General features: G+C 39.1%; 1 protein-coding gene across 2 annotated transcripts in view; it reads right to left on the reverse strand.

Annotated features, from left to right (window-relative positions):
* Nucleotides 1-9,076: 9,076 nt before the first annotated feature.
* CDADC1 (cytidine and dCMP deaminase domain containing 1) overlaps nt 9,077-24,845 on the reverse strand; it is a 54,484-nt gene continuing 38,715 nt past the window's right edge. Inside the window, exons 9-11 of one of the 2 annotated variants that reach the window (XM_049646890.1) lie at nt 24,050-24,239; nt 19,056-19,116; nt 9,077-17,335 (exon numbers count right to left, since the gene is read on the reverse strand). In XM_049646890.1, the coding sequence (XP_049502847.1) occupies nt 17,262-17,335; nt 19,056-19,116; nt 24,050-24,239 (325 nt within the window). In that variant the 3' untranslated portion in view covers nt 9,077-17,261. The remainder of the gene's footprint in view (nt 17,336-19,055; nt 19,117-24,049; nt 24,240-24,845) is intronic. The other variant, XM_049646892.1, reaches the window with a different exon arrangement.

Here is a 24,845-nt window from a genome sequence, read left to right on the forward strand (position 1 = left end):
TGACCGCAGCTGCTGCTGCGGTGGGGGGGGGGGGGGGGGGGGGGGGGACTCCCGGGGGGGGGGGGGCCCCAGCTCTCCGCGCACTTCCCAGGGGAACTTCTCATAGTTCAGACAGGCCCCGGCGGCCCTCCCCTGTCCCATAACCTCCGATGGCTTCCTTCCCTGGACACTCAGAAGCACACCCAAGCCCTTGCCACTGTCCTCCAAGCACCCGGTGCCTGGTCTGGCTCCCAGGAGGTCCCAGCAAACCCCGCTGCTTGTCAGTTCCTGCCCTGGTCTTTCCCCTTCTAGGCTGTTACTTTCGCCTGGAGCTATTCTCCAGCATATACTCTGTCTGGCTGCCTCTTGACCCCATCCTCAAACCCCCAGCTTAAATATCTGCCCGGGTCTTCCCCAAGCACAGGAGCCTCCCACACCAGGTCGCAAACCTCCTGGAGCCAGGCAATGTCTGTCTTCTTCACAGACACATCCCCGGAGTCTAGCTCAGTGACTGGAACGTAGAAAGTGCTGACTTGATATGTACATTTTTTCAAACAGTGTTTTTGAATGAAAGACTGATTCATTCTTTATGAATCATAATTTCACTTGTGTCTTTCCCCTATTACTTCCTGTGGCACCACCTCTAGGCTGATCCTGCTAACTCCCTGCAACTCTGCCCTCTTTCTGCTCAATTCAGTCACATTCTCTCTCCCCTCTTCTCATTCCCTACAAATGTCACCTTTGCTCATATCCTCATCGTTTCTCATTTTGATCCAACCACCAGCCATCACTCCACACGGATGAATTCTCCACACTGATGCTGGAGTGATTGTTTAAGGGTACAAATATGATTGTGTTCTGTTACAACCTTCTATGGCTCCCTATTGCACCACAGAAGTGTTCCAAAAGCCCTTCTTGGTGTCATTCTCCCCTGCCAACCTCCTACTCCTTGCTGGCTGATGCTACAACCATATACAGTTCCAGTGAGTCATACGGTCCTTCCATGTCCCCACCATGCTCCTCTGCCCCACCCCCCAATTCCAAATCCCCAAACATCCAATAATACTCAAATTCTAGTTTCACTTACCAGCCACACCTGCATCAATTTCTGGGTCATGCAGCCATTTGGTAGCTAAAACAAATAACAGGTATTGTTGTAGTCTTCCTGCCAGAACCTTTCTTTTCAGTGTTATCTGTACCTTGAGTAGGATACAAGTAACACATTGACCAAATGACTGATTGACATCGGTCCAGGAGGGATGCCTAATTAAGTGGGTATAATAGAATTAACAAGGAGTGTGACAGGTTGCAGTACTGGGCCAAAGCTAACCATGAATAGATTTAAGAAGGATAAATGTGAAGTCCTATACCTGAGTCCAAAAACAAAACTGCAGCTTTGCAGGAGGAAGCACAGGTGCTCAATCAAGGGTTTCTGGTGACTCTGACATCTGAGCCTGGCCACATCACCTCTTGCCTGGATTCTTGCAGTACCTTCTGGTCTGGAGTCCTGACCACTCATCTCTTCCTATGCCACTCCTCCTCCACTCCACCTGCAATAATTTCCTGTGTGAAACCATCAGCACCCCCTGCAGGAGCTGTCAAACAGACATGCACACACAGCTGGAATATTGAAGAGACATGGGGTTACAAACAGCTGTCAATACTTTTGTGGTCCTTGAAGTCATGAGAGAGGCTAGGGTCCCTGGGGAGAGAGAAGGAAAGCAAGAGGCAACAAGGGCAGAGAGGAGACTCCTGACAGGAGAAAAGAGAGATGAGAAACACAGGAAGTGTCATGAAAACCAAAGAAGGAGTTACAGAAGGGCAGGATGATTCAAGGCGCTAAAGGCTGTCAGGACCACGTAGTGTTTGGCCATTAGAAGTTGGGGGCCCCTTCTCACAGGGAGAGTGGAGCAGAAGGTAGCAGTGGTTTGTGAAACAAAAGATGAAGATGTTAAGAAAGCTAGTACAGGCTTTCAAGTAATGAGGGAAAGAAAAACAGTGGGTAAAGTCTTTGTTTTCTGAAGGTTGAAGAAATGTATCAGTTAGCAACCGCTGCATAACAAATAATTCCAAACTCAATAAGTTAAATAAAACCAATTGTTTTTTTCTTGCAAGCCTCTGGGTTGGCTGGGGGTCAGCTAATCTAAATAGGACAGCTGAGGCGGCTCTGCTCCTTGTGTCTAATGAAGGCAGAAATGCAAAAGAACAAGTGGGAACATACAAGGCTTCTTGAGGCCTAATATCAGAACTGGTATAATGACATTTTCACTTCATTCTATTGAACCCAAAATCAAGAGCTGAGAAATATATTCCACCTGTTGCTAGGAAGAAATGCAAAGCAATATGGTAAAGGATGCAAATACAAAAAGGGTAAAAAATTGGGGCCATCATGCCTTCTATGGTGGGAGACAAGCAGAGGTGGAGATGGAAAGAAAGAAGGCATTGGAAAGGGAGAGACTGGACAAAATCTAGCGAACACTGGGAGAAGTGTGACAGGTACTGAATTTGCATAAGAACTAGATTCATGTTCCTGCTTGACCAATGACCAACAGTGCAGCCTTGGGTCAGTCATTGGGTCTGAAACTCCATTTCATTCCTTGTGAAGAGGAAATGATCACCCCTACATCATGGTGTGAAAATTAAATGAGGTAATATAAAAAGTGCTTTGCTATGAAGTGCAAAACCATGTACAATGACACAGTAAGTTTCCAGGAGGGGTGGGAGGTTGTCATGGGACAGCAGGAACACAATGGCTACTCTCAAAGACTGAAGGGCATTCATGTGGAAGAGGATGAGAAACAAAGAGGTCTGTGTTACAGACCAAAGGCTAATGATGGAAATGGGGGAGGGGGGAGTTATGTCATAAAAAATAACATTTTAATAATGAGTAGAGTTCAAATGTGGCTTTAGGAGGTGGTGATTTCTTCATCACTGGAGGTGTGGGTGCATGGGAGAAGAGCCGGGCTGACCTGTTATCTTTAGAGGATGGTGGAAGGGGACCTGTGCAGCCCATTCATGGGTCATTGGATTGATCAGTGTTTCTCACCCAAGGGCAGTCCCCCATGGCACACCTCATTGTGGGCGTTTGTTGTCCAAATTTCTAGATGATTCAAGTGGCATTTGGTGCAGGTGGGCCAGGGGTACTAAATCCCCTGACAATGCTCAAGATAGTCCTAAACAATGGAAAATGATCACACTCAATATGGCATCAGTGCCCCTGTTGATAATCACTGGATAAGGTGATTTCTGAGTTCCAACCTTGAGGGACCAAATAAACACATGTCCCATTTTTAGCAAATGTAACCTGGCAAGCCCCCCAGCCTATTTTGCCACAATGCCTCACCGTTCTAGCTGAAAAAGTATTTGACTTCAGAAGAATTTTAGATATGGTTAAACAAGCACAGTCACAATGGCAAAAAATTTATAATCCCTTTCAATAGTAAAATTATCCTCAAAGTTTTCTAAAACAGTCATAAATACACATGCTTGTGTAAAGGATTATGAAAAGATGGTCAGGTACATAAATCATTGATTATTCTAGCATGTAAAGAGAGCCAACCACCTTGCTTGGAGACACCACATTAACTATATAGTTAATGTGCCAGCTGAAATAAACAGTACACATTTAATTTACTACGATTTTGTTTATCCCTTAGAACATAAAAGTCTCTTTGGAGATGTCTGTTTTCTTAAAAAAAATAAAAGTCTAGGAAGTTTGAACTAGAACCTTCTTTCCCAGTGTTCACATTTCCTCAGTTTGGGCGCTTGGATCAAATTCAGTAAATATTTGTTTCTGCGGTTGATGGTGCTTCTGTCACTGAGGCATTTTAATTTTATCTTTAAAAATTTTTTTTTAAGTTTATTTATTTTTGAGAGACAGAGACAGAGAGAGACAGCACGAGCAGGGGAGGGGCAGGGAGAGGGAGGGAGAGAGAGAGAATCCCAAGCAGGCTCTGCACTGTCAAGCAGAGAATCCCAAGCAGCTCAGCACAGAGCTTGATGCAGGGCTCGACTCACAAACCTCGAGATCATGACCTGAGCAGAAACCAAGAGTCAGACGCTTAACCGACTGAGCCACCCAGGAGCCCCATTGAGGCATTTTTCGAGAATGGTCTGACCGTGCATTCTGTGTCACCCTCCTGGTCCACCCAAACCACTACTGGGCCACTTACAACGACTTTGTTGGAGACGTTCCCAGAACGAATAGTCTGTGCAGAGGCCCATGATGGCATCTGATTCTGGACAATTCCCACAGATCAAATAGGCAGGAAGAACTGAAGTTTGTCACGTTGGTAGCAACCTTAGCCGAGAAAGGTGGAGCCTCCCTACCCTGTATTCATCCTATAATATATATCCATTAATTAGGGAATTGTTTGGGCATGATTATAGTAGTTTGAATGGTGTCTTTCCTCCGCATGTTTAATTATTATTATTTTTTCTTTAGAAAGAAAGCGAGTGAGCAGGGGAGGGGCAGAGGAGGAGGAAGAGAGAATCTTAAGCAGACTCCAGGCCCGATGTGGCGCTCGATCTGATGAACTGGGAGATCTTGACCTGAGCCAAAATCAAGAGTGTGACCTTAACCAACTGAGCTACCCAGGGACCCCAACTTTGGCTTTTTTTATAAAAGAAAACACTTCTTTCCACCTAATACCCCAACAAGCATATGGGTTCTCCATTAAATGACACTAAAGTGTATAATTTCAGCCGAAACAGTGTCCTTTAATAAGGCTACTTCAGTGTCAGAATGAACCAGGTATGGCAAAATTTGTCAACAGAAACACTTGTATCTGAGAGTACAGTTATTTGCATTTTTAACATTACTTTTCTTCTGTTCTTCTGGATGCTTTCCAAAATATTTCCTTGTTCAGCATGGAGTATTTTTTAAGAACCTAAACCAATACAACCTTCTGGATCCACTGAGGTCAGCTGATAGTTCCCTGAGAAGCATAATACCCGACATCTGGGTGGAGAACTGGAGTCACATGTGCTTATTTTTGTCAGACCACTAGTTCTTCTCGATGTACCTCTCTTTCATTTATCTTCATGGATATTTACGTCTGACTCCCAGCTGGACTATAAGTTCCACGAGGGCAGGGTGTGTCCCTGGGTTTGCTCAACAGAGTGCCAGGCACACAGTAAGCTCTCAGAAATATTGGTCAGTGGGATGATGAGTCATGGAATGTTCAGATAAAGAGCCAGGAGAACTACCACTGGTTATCATCACGGATGAAACCAAGTTGGCCAGAGGTTGTGGTATGCTACACAGGAGCCTCACTGCTCACGGGCTTAACATTTTTGAGATTTAATGACATCAGGCACCCATAGTACCTTTGCATCTTCTAGCATAACTCTTGCTTTCTTTTTTTGAAACTCTGGAAATGGGCACATCGGACTCTACCAGGTACTTCATGTTGCTCAGACCCCACCCCTACCTCCACTCATTAGGAAGAGCCGTGTTCTCTACAGGCAAACAGCCTCCTTACTCCACCTCATGCCCTGGGGATACATCCCAGGCTGAGCACCTTTAGGTGTGGGTGTCAGCACTGGGATGGACCACAGCTTCTCCCGGTTCAACTTCGCCTGGACTCCAATTTCCGAAAACTGAAACTTGCAGAAACACAACTGCCTTCATATCTAGAGTGGCTGGGAGGGAGTTGGGGGAAGAGTTATTCCAGAAAAGTCCTGGCTCATGTCCTTCTGAAAGACATGTGCTTTCCCTAACAAATTGCTTTGTGCCATACTCAACAAAGCTATACTCAACAAAGCCTGCATGGATTCCCCTTATATCTTTCTCCTCCCCGAAAAGCTATATGCGTTTAGAAATAACATTCAGGAAAATGAGAAATACTCATGTACCTTAGTGTCACTAAAGATAGAATTCATGTTTATAAAGAAAAGTGTTGGCACAGAAATAAAGCGGACCAAACTGAAAAGATCTGGCAGACAATGGAAGTCAGGCGAGGTTTGCAGGAACAGTAATTTGCTGGGTTACAGTCATCCTTATGGAAATGAAAGCTGTAACTCTATGTGGTAAATTAAAATAAAAAATGATGACATATGGGCAGACATGTATACTTGCTAGTCTTTTGAGTTATTTCTATCACCACAAAGGAAACACAAGCTTGATGGTCCCTTTGTAAAAACAGGTAATATTTCACTGCTTTTCCATTGTGCATAATCATTACAAATCACGAAAATCCCATGAATGTGTTGCATACTGAAACTTCACTCGAATGTATCATAAAAATTTTTTTCATTGTCTTTTTTAAATATTTTTGAGTGAGTGAGTGGGGGAGGGGCAGACAGAGAGGGACACGAGGATCAGAAGTGGGTTCTACGCTGACAGCAGAGAGCCCGACGTGGGGCTCAAACTCAGACTGTGAGATCATGACCTGAGCCCAAGTCAGCTTAACTGACTGAGCCACCCAGATACCCCTCATAATTTTTTTTTAATTTTGTAGAGTGAGTTATTATAAAAAATGATCATAAAGTAAATGCTCAGGCTTCAGGGGAAGCTCATCAGGGAGTACCCAGGGTGGATGTTTCAGAGGTACAGGGTGGGAGCCAGGGTCTGAACTGAACCGGAGCCTGAAGCCACCTAGTGGACCAATTCTAGCACAGGTCAGAGGTGAACACCAGAACCAAAAAAGAAATCAGAAATAACAAATGCAAACACATCCAGATGCTACAGTGATGGTGAACAAGATTTGACCCTATCCCCAAAGGTTGCTTTGAGAGGATCTTTCTCAGGTACTCCTCATCTCCATCAAGTCTTTAAAAAAGTCCTTGGTGGAAGAACATGCACTGCTCTAACACAATACCTTAGGGGCTTATCCCCAAGGAAAAGATGGATAATGGTATTATGGGGTGGCTATTTGTATCAAATATATTAGTGAAAATGTTTAAAATGACTGTGTGAGTTTGATGCTTAAAGCCAAAACATTACAGAAAATGCAAAAATGGAGATATGAATATATTAATTTACCTCTATTTTTCATCCTCAAAATCATTAAATGAAAGTAAAGGATTTTTGTTTTATTTTGAATATAAACTTACAGGACAAAGAGAATGGAGAAATCAACAGCAACGTTTTGGGAGGTGTGCCTACAAAAGCGAGGCCCTGAAGGCTGCTGTTCTGCATGATGCCATGTGCTCTGTTCTACACTGTTCCAGAATATCTGGTGAAGAACCCTAGTTTATTAGGGTTTCAACCCAAACCTCGAAACTTTCTCTAGTAGTGTAACAAGGATTATGAAACAATGCCTTCCAATTTCTGAGGGACAATGATTCCCAATCTACAATTCTATACCTAACCAAACCATCAATTAAATGTGAGGAATAAAGATATTGGCAGATACTCAGAGTATCAAAACTGTTCCACACCCAAAGTCTTATCTGACAGTCATCCTTCTACCATGTACCCATTCTCTGTATCCTTTCTCAGGAATCTTCTGAAAAATATGCCCCACCAAATAGAGAAAGACATGGGTCCCTGGAAACAGGGGATTCCCAAGACAGTTGTGAAGGGTGGGCCCCCAAATACACCTGTGCAGCATGTCTAGTGAGCAATCAGTCCAGACTGGAGGTGGACAGAAGGCCTTAGGAGGGATTTCTTCAAAAAGAATTTTTTTAGGATACCCAATATGCCTGACTGTATTGAGAGAAGGTTACATAACTGGGAGACCAGTTTGGCTATAGATTAGTACTAAAATAGAAAACCAAGCCAAAAAAAAAAAAGGCAATTTTTAAATTCAGGAAAATAAATTCAATAAAGAAAGGAAAAGGAATGCTAGTACACATGACAAACTGTGATTAGCATTTACAGAGTCATAATGACAAACAGTGAATATTGATGCAACCAAAACAAAAGTGTAACGGTGCGGAGCATGGAGAGAGGAAGTATGTGGAGAGGGGAGTGAGGTGAAAGAAAGCTATTCCATTATGGAAATTCAAAAGACAATGGCTCAGGGGAGTACGGGTGGCTCAGTTGGTTAAGCATCAGACTTTGGCTCATCTCATGATCTCATGAGTTCATGAGTTTGAGCCCCACACCTGGCTCTCTGCTGTCAGTGCAAATTTGGCTTCGGATCCTCTGTCTCCCTCTCTCTGCCCCTTCCCTGCTTTCTCTCTCTAAAAATAAACATCTTGATTCGAAGTAAGGTTTATAGAGCTATCTATCAATTCAAAGTAAGGTTTATAGAGCTATTTATCATTTAAAATATGTAGGTATAATTTTACTAAAAAATGACTAAATTGACAATAATGGAAGTCCTTGAATTTATTACTGTAACATACATGTTAAAATCAGCCAACATGGCAAATGTGAGCTTACATTAGAAATAAAACTGAAAATGGGGGGAAGGGAGGCACAACCCTGACACTTCTTGATTAGGCCCTTGCAACATTGTGAACTAGTATTTAAGAAATCATTTCATCTCCCAGACTCTCCTGTTTCCAGATTTATAGAAAGTGTGCTACAGTGGATGAAATCTGAGTTCCTTTGAAATCTGTCTATTTATTTATTTTTTTTTCAACGTTTTTTTATTTATTTTTGGGACAGAGAGAGACAGAGCATGAACGGGGGAGGGGCAGAGAGAGAGGGAGACACAGAATCGGAAACAGGCTCCAGGCTCCGAGCCATCAGCCCAGAGCCTGACGCGGGGCTCGAACTCACGGACCGCGAGATCGTGACCTGGCTGAAGTCGGACGCTTAACCGACTGCGCCACCCAGGCGCCCCGAAATCTGTCTATTTAAATGCAGTTCATTGTACATGGTAAATATATTTATGGACCAACTTCTACATACTTTAATGTAGGGTATTCCATTTTAAATGGGCCTCATTTTCAACTGGTACTTACTAATGGGGTTTGTTTTACTTGGAGACAGGATTTTCAAAACTCAGCCTAAATGATAGAAAAGTTCTGTACTTTTTGTATTAAGTAGGTCCATTGGATTTTTAATGGTCAACAGTAATTGTATTAAAAATATCAATGAGTCTAGGGGCACCTGGCTGGCTCAGTAGGTAGAGCATGTGACTCTTGATCCCAGGGTCATGAGTTCAAGCCCCACAAGGAGTGTGGAGCCTACTTAAAAAAAAAAAAAAAAAAAAAAAAAAGGAATAAAAAAATCAGTAACTTTAAGATACATGACAAATGCTGATACAAGAAAAGATAGGCCTACCTGGTCAACCGATAAGAGAAAATTTGATCAGACCCAACAGTGTGCTCTATCCTTGCAAAATGAATCATAGCATGTATGATGACTCAGGCCATGGAACAGGTATGTCACTTTTCTGTGCTGGGAGGCAAATATAATAGACTCAATTCTATGCTCTTAAGAGAAGGAAATCAGGCTGTCTCTGTATGACATCCAGCTATGACCAAACCTCACCCAAGTTAACTTTTGATTGATTGATGTATAGCCCAGCTAGGTGTTAACTCTAGATTTTCCATTACCTTTTGGAAACAGGTGGAAAAAATTATTGCAGGTTGAGGGTATTTACAAAATGGTCTGGCTGATTCACATGTATCAGTAATCTGAAAAACGAACAAACAGAACCAAGCAAAGCTACAGGTTATCACCTCCCCCCCCCACCTAAATTAAAATCAGAGATGTGAGATTTCAAACTGCTTTTGACTTACCCACCCTAAACCTAAGTTCTTTAAAAGATCTGAAAATGAATCAGTTCGATTTGTCATCTTCAAATCTGGGGACCTAGCCATAGAAAAGGCCTTAGGTATCATTATACTATATGAAATGGCCTTACATCCAATACAGTAAGGCATGTATCGTAAAATACACTTACACTCACTTGATGGTTTATGTCAGTGGCTTTCAGCTGGGGGTGACTTTGCCCCCTAAGGAACATTTTTGGCTGTCTTCTGGATGAGGAGTTGCTACTGACATCTAGTGGGTGGAGACAAGGGATGCAGCTAAATGTTCCACAATGCAGAGGACAACCCTCACAGCAGAGTCATCTGGCTCAAAATGCCAATCGTGCCAAGGTTTAGGGAACCTGATTTTCTACACTGATTTTCTGGTGTGATAAAAACTAAAGACAAAAATCTAGCAAAGCTAGTAAACTGCTCTAAAATCTCAATAAAAGGTTTTTTGGTACATCATTTAGTTAGGATTCTGAAAAACTCACAGCTTTAAACTTGTGCTTGGAGGTAAAGATATATGATCAACTCTGGAAAATAAACATTATGCATTCAGTCTGCTACTGGACAAATTTCTTAACTTCTCAAAATATAATTTTATTATTTTTGACAGCTAAAATTTAATTTCTTCTATTTTAAAAAAGTGTCCAAAGCAAATTACACTGTCTCCATTTGGGATGGAGAGCGTTTAGCATGTAGGTGCTCAGGAGTTGAGTAAATGGTAGCATTACATCTACATGTTGGCCTGAAATAACAGATCCCTAGTTCCACACTCAGTAGGTTATAAACTTGGCCTGAGCTGTAACTCAGTCCCTTCTTGGGGTGACTGAGGTAGCCATCCATAACCCGTTAGCACACTTCCTTCACTGTGTCAGCACAATGAGCCACAGCATAACTGGAAGACCAATCTGCTCAACTACAGAGAAGTTAGAAAACCCACAAAGGTTCTGGACCAAAAAGCCTCCTCTACTAACCAGAACAGAGTCACCCAGGTTAGAGCAGCTAGTTATCTTTTCCCAATAGGAAAGGTATCACAGGTTAAGGAGAATGAAGAAATTTGACAAAGGGTAACAGAGTAAATTAAATGGATTGGCTGTAAGTCTCTCTTAGAAGTGGGCATAATCAGAGCTGACTTGGTAATGGTCCTGAGAGGCTCTCTGGTCGGCCTCTGAAACAGTGCTGGTCTGGCAGTAAGCATGAATGTTCTTCCAGGAACCCAGTATGTGGGGCGCGTGGGTGGCTCAGCTGGTTAAGCAGCCGGCTTTGCTCAGGTCATGATCTCACAGTTTGTGGGTTTGAGCCCCGAGTCAGGCTCTGTGCTGACAGCTCAGAGCCTGGAGCCTGCTTCGGATTCTGCGTTTCCCTCTCTCTGTCCCTCCCCTGCTCGTGCTCTGTCTCTGTCTCTCAAAAATAAATAAACATTAAAAAAAAAAACCAACAAAAAACCAGCATGTGCCCTTGAAAGCAAATGTAAAAAAGATGTGTAAGGAAAGGAAAATTTTCCCTTCTTCCCTTCTAGATTCTTTGGCTGGCCTAAAAATTAAATTGATATAAGATAACTTATCAGGAGAAAAAAACAAATTTAATTCCATATATACACAAGCCATACAAATATGAGACTCAAAAGAAGTGACCAGGAAGGCAGCCTTTATACCTTTTAAAAAACCCAGAAACAAGTATTTGTGAAGAATTGATGAAGGAATTTGGGCTTGGGGTAGCAAATTAATGAAGAAGTAATGAAGCTGTTTTTACAGGCTTCTCAATCCTGAATCCCGTCTCCAGTGATGAGAATGCTTTCACCCGCCAGGTGCCGAGAGGGTGCCCTTCACACAGGAGTTTATTTCCTGCTTCCAGGGGGACAAAGGAGTGTCCTTCTTACAATGGCTATTTCTTAAATAATTTTAATTCAACATAATCCATATGCCAAAGTGGCATATTTTTTAGAGTGGCATACTTTGCTTCCCTTCAATCCCACCTTTGAAACTGCAAAAAGCTTCATAATCCAGAAGCTGAGTTGGTAGATTATTTTACTGTTTCATGGAATTAATCTCTTAGTCTTAAAAACAGCTCAGTTCAGGGGCGCCTGGGTGGCGTAGTCGGTTAAGCGTCCGACTTCAGCCAGGTCACGATCTCGCAGTCCGTGAGTTCGAGCCCCGCGTCAGGCTCTGGGCTGATGGCTCGGAGCCTGGAGCCTGTTTCCGATTCTGTGCCTCCCTCTCTCTTTGCCCCTCCCCGTTCATGCTCTGTCTCTCTCTGTCCCAAAAATAAATAAAAAACGTTGAAAAAAAAAAAAAAAAACAACAGCTCAGTTCAGTTAAATGGTTGTATCTAATATTAGGAGGTTGTGATATAACTGGGCTCCCACAATTGGGTCTATAATGTGTGAGAAATCAACTATTTATTAAGGCATTTCTATGGAAACAAAAGAAAAACAAAGGTTAATGATTACAACAAATTATAAACCAGCTTCTAAGCCCAGGGGCAGCCAGTCAAGAAAATTTCTAGATGTCAGAATCAAAGCATCTTTTGCAGTTTGAATGTCTCTGACATCACCAGGTATTCAAGTAAACTTTCTGAGAGGCACATAGAGCAGCAGGCATGATTGTTGAAACACGAGTTATTGTGGCCATTTCTCCGAAAGTTTATATCAAGTCATTCGCATTCAGTTTATAAGGCTTTGGGGGAAAGGTTAGTTTTGTTCTTAGTGATTCCAAGTCAAAACTGAGAGAAAATTGGAAAGGTTTATTTGCAGAGCTATAGCCAAATATTGGAGGAAACTAGAACTCAGGATCCAGTAACTTTAACAGGTGGAAAACAAAACCTCAAAGCTAATTAACAGCACTAGAATCTGATATTCATAAGGTTTCTTTTTTAAGTTTATTTATTTACTTTGAGAGAGACAAAGTGAGGGAGGGAGGGGCAGAGAGCAAGGGAGAGACTCTTAAGTAGGTTCTGCACTGCCAGCTCAGAGCCTGATGTAGGGCTTGAATTCACAAAACTGTGAGATCATGACCTGAGCTGAAATCAAGAGTGGGACACTTAACCAACTGAGCCACCCAGGCGCCCCTAGAATCTGATATTTATAAAGGTGTATTGCTGAAACATAATTTTTCCATCTACCAAAAATAATCACAGAAAGACTAATTTGTTTGCAAATTAAATCTAGTTTCAATAAAGTTGGCCTATTTACACAAGTGTAGCAAGAATAGTAACTGATCATATAGGCTCTTCTAACTCTGCTTTGCTACAATTTTTGGTAAGGAATCTCAGATTGAACTCTTAAAAGCCTCTTGAGGCTAGGAAGCCAAGCCAAGGACTTGCTATCACACTTCACCTGCAATACCTACAAATCTGGGTTAATTCCTCTCTTCTCAAGGTCTCCCAAATATTCTGAGGTTCCTGAGCCTGCCAGGAAGTGACCCTCCACATTCACCTAGTAAGGCTGCTGGGAACCCTGTAAGCAAGGTACCAGGCCAACTTTTCCAAGGGGCTCTATTGTTTATTGGCTCCCTAAAGTCAACCGTAGTTTCTTAAAGCTGTCTGGTCATATCTAAGTCTATGTAGATCTCTCAGATATGACATTCCAGTCAAAGCCTCAGTAACATAACCAATGTTTCCACTTATGCTCATTTTAAGAACAGATTCTTATTGAGCTTACTCAAATAACTGTATTGCCATGAAAATAAGAATACTCACTAACAGTTGTTAAATTCTGGAGGTATGAGGTAGGGAGAAAAAGCAATTGTTTCAATTCTGCTTATAAAGGAATAATTTAACAAATAGCTATAAATCATAGATAAATTAAGAGAAAAGAGAAAAAGGTTTTTCTTAAATCTGGAAAAACCAAACATTTAAAAAAAAACAGCAATGTTTCAAACCAAAAAGTCATAAAAAATTATGATCATCCTCCTCAGTTCACTCACTCCAATGTTCATTCAACCCCATGTAATTAATGTTTGTTCTGTGTGAATTCAGTTTTTCGGTAGTTCTGGAAATTCTTACCCAGTTCAGTTGGATGACCTTAAAGTTATCAGAAACTTGTATTCCACAATATTTGTTAGAGTCCATTCATGAACCTCCTTGAAGATGAAGCACTTTTACAGGAAAACTTTTACAAAACATCAGAATAAAACAGTAACTGTCTGTAAAGGAGAAAGGACTTAAAAATGGCCATGGTTAAAGATCTGATAAAGTTCATTACAATGCAATTGGCAAGAAAATCTGATTATATCTGGGAATACAACATTTTAAGATAATAACTGGAATTACAGTGATAACATTATCCTGGGACATCTGATTTCTAGGAATTTCATATAATTTCTGCAACACTTAAAACAGATACCTATACAGATACAATGTAAAGAAAGCTTGATATTTCTTATTTAACAATACTTCCCATGTAATTTAGCAATATCACATAAACCAATTCATTTAGCACCTCCCTTTTATAAAGAGAAAAAACAAATCTTTTGAGATGTTCCAGGGACCCCTGGAAAACTCCAACTCACTTTCCAGGTCAAAAAATTGTGTTTAAAAATCGATTTTGGAAAGTTTGCAAAAAATATCAAAAGGTTTCGACACTTGACTAAATAGGATCACAGATAATACTTAATTATATTTTTAACCAAAGTGACGAAAGATTTTAAAAGCAAATACAGGAGATTACATTGTTTTAAGTAAAATTCAGCTCTTAGCGTTAAGACTCAGTTAAGTAATCAAAGATCTGATAAAGACAACATGAAGCACAGGAAAGTATTTTAGTAAAACACAACATTTTTGCTTTTCAGGCAGATTACTCAAAAGGTAAAACAAAACAAAACAAAACAAAACATTCATAATATCTTATTAAGAGCAGACCAATAGTCCAAGAAAACTTTGCCCTTTCTGCAAATGAAAGAAAATTACATACGCAAACTATTAAAAAAGCAAGTGTATCATTTTTAAAAACCTTTATAACAATTCAATTTTTAGCCAATGTGACTACAAAACTAACTCCCTCCCTTCCTTCCTTCCATCCTCCCTCCCTCCCTCCCTTCCTTCTTTTCCTTCCTTTCTCTTTTTCTTTTCCTAAATGTCTATGTCCTTAGTTTGTTCTTTATTTTTCTCTTTTCATTCTGAAATAACCAGCTTTACTTTAGGACAAAATTTACTTTCTTTTCTCTTAACAAAAATACATCTCCATACCTCATACCTTTTCTTAGCTAAAAACACATCCTAGTTTCCTTGCAATACAGAGTTGTTTGTTATTATTTCTAGTAGTTTTAATTATATATATTATAAGCTTTCTATAGTTACATTCATAGGGTGGTTCTCAAACTCCAAGGTCATTAGGAGAGCTGTGAAAACAGAGATTGCTAGGTCCCACACACAGTATCTGATTCAATAGGTCTCAGCGGACCCCAATAATTTGCATTTCTAACAAGTCCCCAGGTGATGCTAAAGCAGCTTGTCCAGGGAACCCCCTCTGAGAATCATTCTCTCATGCTTCTGTCTTCCACTAGATTGTGAGCTTCTTGAGATGAGGGAGCATTTCTTACACCTCTTATTTCCAGGATCTAGTCAGTGTCCTGTACTCATTCAATCAATCAACAAATACTTACTGAATGCCTATTATGTGCCAGGCACTATTGTAGGCACTGGATTCATCATTTAAAACATTTATATATTTATATACATAAATATATAAATTCATATATATATATACACACACACACATATAAATTCATATATATATGAATATATATATGAATATACATATATATATGAATATACATATATATATATATATATCCCTGCCCTCATAGAGCCTTCCTTCTGGTACTACATAGTAAATTCTCAATAAATGTTGAAAACTGAGTTGTAAAGTTTATAAGGTTGTAAAGAAGGAAATATGCATTATCATGAATATTTTAATAGTGCTTGTAAATATCCATTTTCTACTTCCTAAGCCTAGTTTTTCCCATTTTATGTTTCTCCCTTCTGATATCCCCCTCAACATCCAACACATGCATCCATAAACCTGGCAGTATACCAGGCTTTGGCGTCTTACAAAAATTTTGCTGATTGATTTATAAAATATTAAATGTGGATGACATATTAGTAAAAAAACAATTCTAACATGAATTTAAACATGTATAATTAATATATTGAAGCAACTGGGAGAATGGAAGCAAATCTCAGTATTTTCATATTGATAAATATTTTAAAATAGCTTCACTACTGGTTTTCAAATTCGCCTTAGTTATCTCTAAGGTAATCTCTCCTCCCCTCTCTCAATATTTAAGGCATTTCTCAACTGGCTGGTATGATGACTTTGAACTCCCAGTGCACCTAAGCGGGCTGCTGTTCAAATAGGGGCATCGGTCAACATTTGGATTCTCCTGTGTAGAGTTCTGAGAGACTCCGTTAGGAGGCCTCATGAGGCCAAGTGGTGTCGTGGAAGGGAAGGGGTTGATCGCAGGGGCAAACCTGATTATCTCTGCACAGCCAAGGCAGGTGCGCCTCATGATGTCACATCCAGGCCCGTGGGCCATGGGCTATGTGCTCCCTCCCTAACTCTAGGAAAGTGCAAGACATGTACCTTCATCTTTGGACTAATTTCCTGAAAGTTTCTCAGCAAATAAAAGTTGAGAGGTTTCACAAAGAGCAATTTGGAATGCAACTGACCTGACTGGCCATAATTTTACTTTCAAGATTCCCAGTATTCTTAAGGTTTGCAAATAATTTTTTAAAACCTTCCATTGAAAGCCATGAGACACTCTATTAATTGTATGGAGCAAAAAATGAGCAGCATTGGTGAATGGAATTCAAAAAAGGCTAGTTTCAATATTCCAGACTATTTCTTCACTGTTAACATCATAACCAAAGTTGGCAGTGTGAATGACTTCAAGAATCAGTGCTGCCTCAGAATAGTATTTTCTTCCTACTGCTATCCCAAATCAGTGATATAACACCCTAGTCCAACAAATCATTGTGATTTCTACATATTGGAAGAGTTTTAAAAGAAAATTAAGAATGTTGTCAGGAATATACTTTTATAATGGGGATCATGTATATCAACTTCATTTTTATGAACCTAATTACGATTTAATTAGGATTCAATCCTAATTAAATTCCGATTATTAAAAAGCTTTAGGTATAATAAATGTGAACTTTTGGTGAGCCATACACCGACTTAAAAATGGCCAGGTCATCATTTACTTCCCTGGAGCAGTTTACTAATTATCACCTTCATAATCTGAAGGAATTAATATTTTTTAAAAGGTGTAGAATTCTCTGCTGAGATGTGACCCCAGTGAACCAGCCCCTCTAAAAAAATTGGCTAATGTAAAGCTAAGACAAGGAGAAATTAACCTCAACAGGTGATTAAATTGATCTCATTAAATTATTGCTACCTCATTTAATGTAATAAAAGACCACACTGCTATATTCTGGAAAACAGACAAATCTAAAATAAAAATATTGTCATTAACATCATTCATATGGTGATAATAAAGTAGCTTCCTTAAATTTTTTTTCCAGTTATTCATAAAATCCATCCTTATTTTCTGAGTTAACAAGGCTAGAGTTTTAAAAGTGCAATAAAAGTTCTTGAGGCTTCACTGCAGTCTAGACAGGACTTCTTAGCGGTTCCCGAGACACAGCTTTTTGCTTTGGTGCTGATCTTCACCGGGAGGTATGGGTCTCAACACACCGTCTGGCGTTCAAGAATAACTCAATGTCAGGAAAGTTTCACTTCAAATACGTGGGTATTTGTTAAAGTCATATAGGTTATAAGATCAAAATAATGCCTAAATTCAAAAGGAACACTCATTTTTATTTTACCTTAAAATTCTCAACTGTTGAAGAACAGACTCCAGAAAACTCACTCTGGTAGTACAGTATCTGCCCTACTGACGAGCGGGTTCACTAAACTCTGAAATCTGTACTTTAAAAGGGCAAACATATGATATACAAATTCTACCTCAATAATGCTGTTACAAAATTTAAAAAGAGACAGGAATATTATTTGTTGCTATCAAGCACTTGTTCAAAAATATATATAAAACATGAACTTGCAGTTCAGTGAACAGTCATAAAGCAAACCAACATGTGACCCTAACCCAGGTCAATAAATAAAACATTGCCAACAAAGCAGAAGCCTTGCTCTTGTCCCTCCCTATCGCAACCTCGCCTTTCAATCTCAGGACTGCTAGCCGCAGCATGTTTTCCTTTCCTTGGTGATCTAGGAATAATAAATCCTAGATACAAGCCCTTTATTGATGATTAAGTGGCAAATATCTCCTATTCTATGGCTTGCCTTTGTACTCTTTCAATGACATCGTTTGATGAACAGATGTTCTTAATTTTAACACAGATAAATAAATTCATCTTTTGTATGGTTAGTGCCAATTGTGTCCTTTCCCTAACAACAGGGAATTATTAATTGACCCCCTCAAACACTGTTATTGAATACACATTCTTTAATCAGATCCACATGTATTTTTCTTTGCATTTTTTTCTCTTTTTTTCTTGGTTAATTTTTTTAGAAGATGGAGTGGATAGGTCTTTTTTTTCCAGATTGCAAATAAAAAATACACTACTTGAATAAGTAAAGCTAATTCAGAACACAGAAAATCAAGATATTTGCACGGAAATTATAGAATAGGAATTCTTTTCACAAAGACCTTTATATTTCCTAACTTTTCAGGGTAATCAAATCATTGTTATTATCAAAAAATTTTTACTTATTATAATTAACTTCCATTTACCTAGAATCCAAACAGATAACATAGCTAATATTTAAAGAGAATACTGTATAGCAATAACTCAGTCAAAATTATGTGGCTAAGGAATTACAAGATCTCCCAAAGATGACATTACATTAAAAATACCTGTGTTAATATGCAAATAATAAAGCTTTGAAGACTAGTAAGTAATTCATTTATGGTAGCTGAGATGACTTTAGTTAGATTATTCAAATAACCAGAGCATTTCCTTTGTCTGACCAATCTCTGCAAATGTGCCTTTACTCTAATAAAAAAGTATATATCCTCTAATTTGGCCTTAGAGCCATCTGTATTAATTATACACATTTGTCCTTTCTAACTGTCCAGCAAGCTTTTGTTTGGTATAGAAGAGCCTTGTTGTTTACTCTTTCATATAAATTTAATTTATATATTCAATTTGTGCATGATTATTTGTATTAAACTGCAGATTCTATGGGACTGATTATAAACCAGCACTTTCCATTGAATCTAGCATATAGTAGATACACAAATGTTTGTAAAACAACTTGAATGGCAAAAATCTAACTTGCAAAAAGAAAATGGTCTATCTACAACCACAATTTCAAACACCTGATCATTAAAACTCACTATGTATCCTTTCTTCTTAGCAACAAAGTTAAGCTTAATAAGAGACTTTTAAATACTTACTCTCTCTGCTTTCAGGCTCATTTTGTTCACCCACACAAGTTCTTGATGGATTCAGCTGCCACTGTAAAAGGGTACAAACCTTTTATTTATATGTTTAAGAAGGATTTAATAAACAGCATTTCAGTACCCTGTTGTCAATATCAAAACATTTTTTTTTAATGTAAGGAAAAAAAAAAAGCATGTTCATACCAACCAGTCCCTATAATGACCCTAAATGACCCTGAATGATATGACTTCTGGGATCAGAATCAATATTCTTAGGGAAGGAAGGAATTTTTTTTTAATATGGAATTTATTGTCCAATTGGTTTCCATACAGCACCCAGTGCTCATCCCAACAGGTGCCCTCCTCAATGCCCATCACCCACTTTCCCCTCCCTCCCACCCCCCATCAACCCTCAGTTTGTTCTCAGTTTTTAAGAGTCTCTTATGGTTTGCCTCCCTCCTTCTCTAACTTTTTTTTTCCCTCCCTCTCCCCCATGGTCTTCTGTTAAGTTTCTCAGGATCCACATAAGAGTGAAAACATATGGCATCTGTCTTTCTCTGTATGACTTATTTCACTTAGCATAACACTCTCCAATTCATCCACGCTGCTACAAAAGGCCATATTTCATTCTTTCTCATTGCCAAGTAGTATTCCGTTGTGTATATAAACCACAATTTCTTTTTTTTTTTAATTTTTTTTTTTAACGTTTATTTATTTTTGAGACAGAGAGAGACAGAGCATGAACGGGGGAGGGTCAGAGAGAGAGGGAGACACAGAATCTGAAACAGGCTCCAGGCTCTGAGCTGTCTGCACAGAGCCCGACGCAGGGCTCGAACTCACGGACCGCGAGATCATGACCTGAGCCGAGGTCAGACGCTCAACCGACTGAGCCACCCAGGCGCCCCTAAACCACAATTTCTTTAACCATTCGTCAGTTGATGGACATTTAGGCTCTTTCCATAATTTAGCTATTGTTGAGAGTGCTGCTATAAACATTGGGGTGCAAGAGCCCCTATGCATCAGCACTCCTGTATCCCTTGGGTAAATTCCTGGCAGTGCTATTGCTGGGTCATAGGGTAGATCTATTTTTAATGTTTTGAGGAACCTCCACACTGTTTTCCAGAGTGGCTGCACCAGTTTGCATTCCCAGGAAGGAAGGAACTTTAAAGATCCTTTACTTTCATTTTAAAGGTAAAGAAGCAGAAGACCAGAGAAGTGCAGTGACTTGCCCACTAAGGGCAGCAACAGAATTCGCATCTGAGTTTGCCCAACACTGTAGAGTTTCCACCACACCACATTCCATCTCCAGGTCCTATGGCATCTTATAACAGCCAGAGAAGGCTTAGATATAAAGAGAGAAAGTACGACCAAGATAATCTTGCCTTTTAGTATGGTTATATCACATCATATACCATATCTCCTCTGATTACAGTTTTCCATCTCAACCGTTCAAAAAGAAATAGGGAAGCCTGATTGTTCTCAGATAGTACCGAGAAGCGTGGGGCAGCTGAGAAGAAAAACTGAGTGTAATCAGTACGTCACGGCACAGCCCTTCCCTTCTCACTTGGCTAGAAATCCCCATCATCAGAATTACTAATGACTTGACCAAAAAGGCCCATTAGGGCACTATGTCTAGAAAGGCACAACTCAATGTGCCTTCTGTAAGCATCAATGAGTTCATCAAACTATCATGATCCTTGAGGGGGAATGAGATACAAGACAAACATTTTTCCATGGGTAAAAAAGTCTTTGGAAAGGGAGGACATCTAGAACTGGTTGGTTGCCTATAGAAATGGGATGGTTGGGATTAGCACCAGGAAAAAGAGGACTGACATGGGGTGGAAAATTACATATGAACTTAAAAAAAAAAAAAAAAAAGGCATGTTTCAAAACATGTCAAACTACTAAAATCTATTAATTTTGGAAAAGTAAAAACTAATAACACTGAATCTATATTTAAGGATAATCATAAAAAGACTATTTCTAACTTTAAGAAACTTAGGAGCCATTTAGGTGCCTCACAACAGGAGGATGGTTAAATAAGTTATATCTGTAAGTTAGAATATTGTATAACTATTAAACATTATTTTTGAAGAATTCTCAATGACACAGAAAATACAGCAACATGTTAACAGTAGTATCTATGAGCTGTAAGAAAATATCTGTTCTTCTTTACATCCTTGGTCCTCTAAAATGAGTATATATTACTTTCAAAATAAATAAATTTAAAATAAGTAATATGACCTAGTAGAGAAAAATGTACATGTATTAAATAGAAAGAAAACAAAAGCTTTCTGAATAAGGACATGGGTCTACACTGGTAAAATCTATTCTTGAAAATACTGTTGCTCAGCCCTAGCCTAGTTTGCAACAATCCCACAGAACAGAATCACTCATCTCAAGGTATATGGTAACACCTCAAGGAGAAAAGCAAGTTTTCCAAACAAAATTAATTTCAATTTGCTTTAATCTTAAAAAAAAATCAATTTTTTGGACATGCCTATACTACTGTTGACAATCTAAAAATAAGTATAACCATTATTGACATTCAAATTTAGAATGAATACTAGTTCATGTTAGTCTCTGGTATTTATAAAAAAAAAAAACAACAACAAAAAAAAAAACAAAACAAAACCTAGGCATTTAGCTAACCAGGGAGTTTAAGCCATTTACATAATATTGCAAACCAGGCCAGATGAGGGAAAGGAGGAGAAGGAGGAAAAGGAGGAGAGAGTTAACCTTCACCAGAAGGAGCACAGAGAAGAATCGTGTGCACCTGAGTGGGGTACTCCTGTGGGTCTTGGCCCATCTCTGCCGAGGGGCCTCACACCCTCTGTCTTCCTGCCTCCCTCTGCTTCTCTCACCCTATATCTTACATTCTTCTGACCTCTTCATTGTCTTTACAGTGAGAAAGCTACTCAAATCCGCCAGTAAGCAAAATATTTCAGAATTCACTTAATCTGTCTGTCACAGTCCTGAAGAGCTAGGTCATTTAATCTTTATGGAGAGAATGTGAAACAACTATTTCCTTCTACTCCTCAGGAGGAATGAAGAGACAGAAAACAAAAACACAAAACCAGAGATTTCTCTTTGACTAGCTGGATGTAAGTTTTGGTTTGCTTTTACAAAAGAGGCATCTTGCTCATCTCTCCTTTCTTTCAGGGCCCTCCTTTTTTTAAAAAATCATGAACTTTAAATAAAACTGGAAATAAAAAAACAAAAATAAATGACAAAAATAAAAAGGGTAAATAGTTACGATACTTCATACACACAAAACCTAGGCAATATGCTGTTATAATTCCAAAATTTTTAATATAAATATATAAGTATATGTATACACATATATAGACAGTTTATTATTATTATTTTTTTAATGTTTTATTTATTTATTTTGAAAGAGAGAGAGCAGGAAAGGGGCAGAGAGGGAAGAAGAGAGAGAATCCCAAGTAGGCTTCACACTGCAAGCACACAGTCTGATGCAGGGCTTGATTCCACGAACCATGAGATCATGACCTGAACCGAAACCAAGAGTCAGAGGCTTAAGCGACTGAGCCAGCCAGGTGCCCTAATAGACACTTTAAAACATATCTTTTTGGTGCCTTATATGTTCCAGGCACTCTGGACTCAAACAGGAATGTAAATTTGAAATTTATAAATAGTTATATGCCTTTTATATCTACCGCAAATTCTTGTATATAAGTGTTACATTAAATGCCAGAGTTATCATTAAAAATCAACATATGATTCTGGAGAGGGGATCTTTTTGCTATACAGAACACTGGGACAACTGGTAAACTTTGGCTAGAATCTGTGGATGAAATTATCAATGATAATTTCCCAAGTTTTGTGGCTGTATCATGGTTTTGTAGGAGAATCTACCATTTGAGGAAATATGTAATAAACTATTTGAGAGTGATCTGGCTATCATTTTTTTTTTTAGTTTTTTTTAGTTTTTTTTTTTTTTTTTTTTTTTTTTGGGAGAGCATGAGCAGGGAAGGTGCAGAGAGAGGGGGACAGAGGATCCGAAGTGGGCTCTGCGCTGACAGTCTGACAGCAGAGAGCCCAATGTGGGGCTCGAACTCACCAACTGCAAGATCATGACCTGAGCCAAAGCTGGACGCTCCACCGACTGAGCCACCCAGGCGCCCCAAGAGTGATCTGGCCACCATGTCAACAAGTTACTCTCAAACGTTTCTGAAAAAAAAAAGTTCTTTGTAGTGGTTTTGTAACTTTTATGTATGTTTGAGATTGTTTCTAAAAAGTTTTTTAGGGGCGCCTGGCGCTGGGTGGCCCAGTCAGTTGAGTGTCGGACTTCAGGTCAAGTCACGATCTCATGGTTTGTGAGTTTGAGCTCCACATTGGGCCCTCTGCTGTCGGCACAGAGCCTGCTTTGGATCTTCTGTCCCCCTCTCTCTCTGCACCTTCCCCTGCTTGCTCTCTCTCTCTCTCAAAAATAAATAAACCAGAAAAAAAAGTTTTTTAAAAGACTAAATAGTAAAATAAAGTTCTATGTTTTCCATGAAGTATCTCAGTACTTTTTCTGAAACATCAAATATTAAATCCCTTCTATCTTTTCTAATTTTTCCCATGAGAAATGTGTCGTGAGTGCACGTGTGTGTGTGTGTGTGTGTGTGTATTTGTGTGGGTCCCTGTCTTTTGGGTAATCCTAAACTATTTTCATCTCTATTTACCACTCCAAACCAGAAGGGTGAGGAAGAGGCGGGTGAGGGATTTTCTTTTGTTAGCCACCAGGTGGCACTAAAGGGTCCACCAATTCAGGATCTGTAAGGTCAATAATGTGCAACTTGTTAAGGACATGTCGATTCATAAAACAGAGATCCTAAGCTGAAAATCTGTAATTAGATGAGTAGTTGCACATAAAAATAAACTCAGTGATAATAGTTTGTTGAAAGTCTTTAAAAGCATGGGAATCACTAACTAAAAATATTCAGCAAGGTAGGTAACAATATAATAGAAAGTATACTTGAAAAAAATGTGTATCTACTTACTGTAAATTTGCTAACACCCTCAAGTTCCCCAAATCTCATGTAAGAGATGTCTGCTTTCTTTTTTCCAACATCTACATCTCCTGCATAGATTTGTTTTATGCCTGCACCTTTAATTAAAGGTACACACTCATCACATGGGCACTTTGTGACAAAGATCATACTTCTTTCTTCTGGTTTTATTTCTTGACACCTACAAAAAATTTATAAGTATTAGGAAGGTAGCTTCCACAATGATAGTTATATTTTAGAGAAATCTTTAAATACTAAAACTGAGCTGCTTTTAAAACAAATTTACAGCATTATAAACAACAATAAACTTTATTCTTGCCAAATTAGTGAACATACAAAATATATAAACTCATAAAATGTTAATATACAATCTGAACATGACAATTATTACAAGTAAAATTCATTTATTATTCTAAGCAATTGGTAAGATGTTCAGTATTAGATTACAAATAAAAACAGAAAAAGACACTGAAAGAGAGAGGGAGGAAGGGAGGGAGAGCAAGAACAATGGATAAGTAAGAACTTTGTAATACCAGAATGAGGGGCTAGAAACTCTCTTCTTTGAGAGTTTACCATGAGAGATTAGACATTAGCTCATCATGGTACCCAAAGGATCTAACCCTTATCTAGTATCGACTGGTTATTTAATAAATGCTTATTAAATTGATAAATTAATATTAAAATTCTGCTTTGAGTTATAGTTCCTTTATTCCCTCTCTGAGAAAGGATACTTTATTTTAACAAGCGTTTGGCTTTAAGAGATTCATACCTCCGCATAAAGTAAGCA

This window comes from Panthera uncia, assembly GCF_023721935.1.
Source record: "Panthera uncia isolate 11264 chromosome A1 unlocalized genomic scaffold, Puncia_PCG_1.0 HiC_scaffold_16, whole genome shotgun sequence".
Taxonomy (NCBI): Eukaryota; Metazoa; Chordata; class Mammalia; order Carnivora; family Felidae; genus Panthera; species Panthera uncia.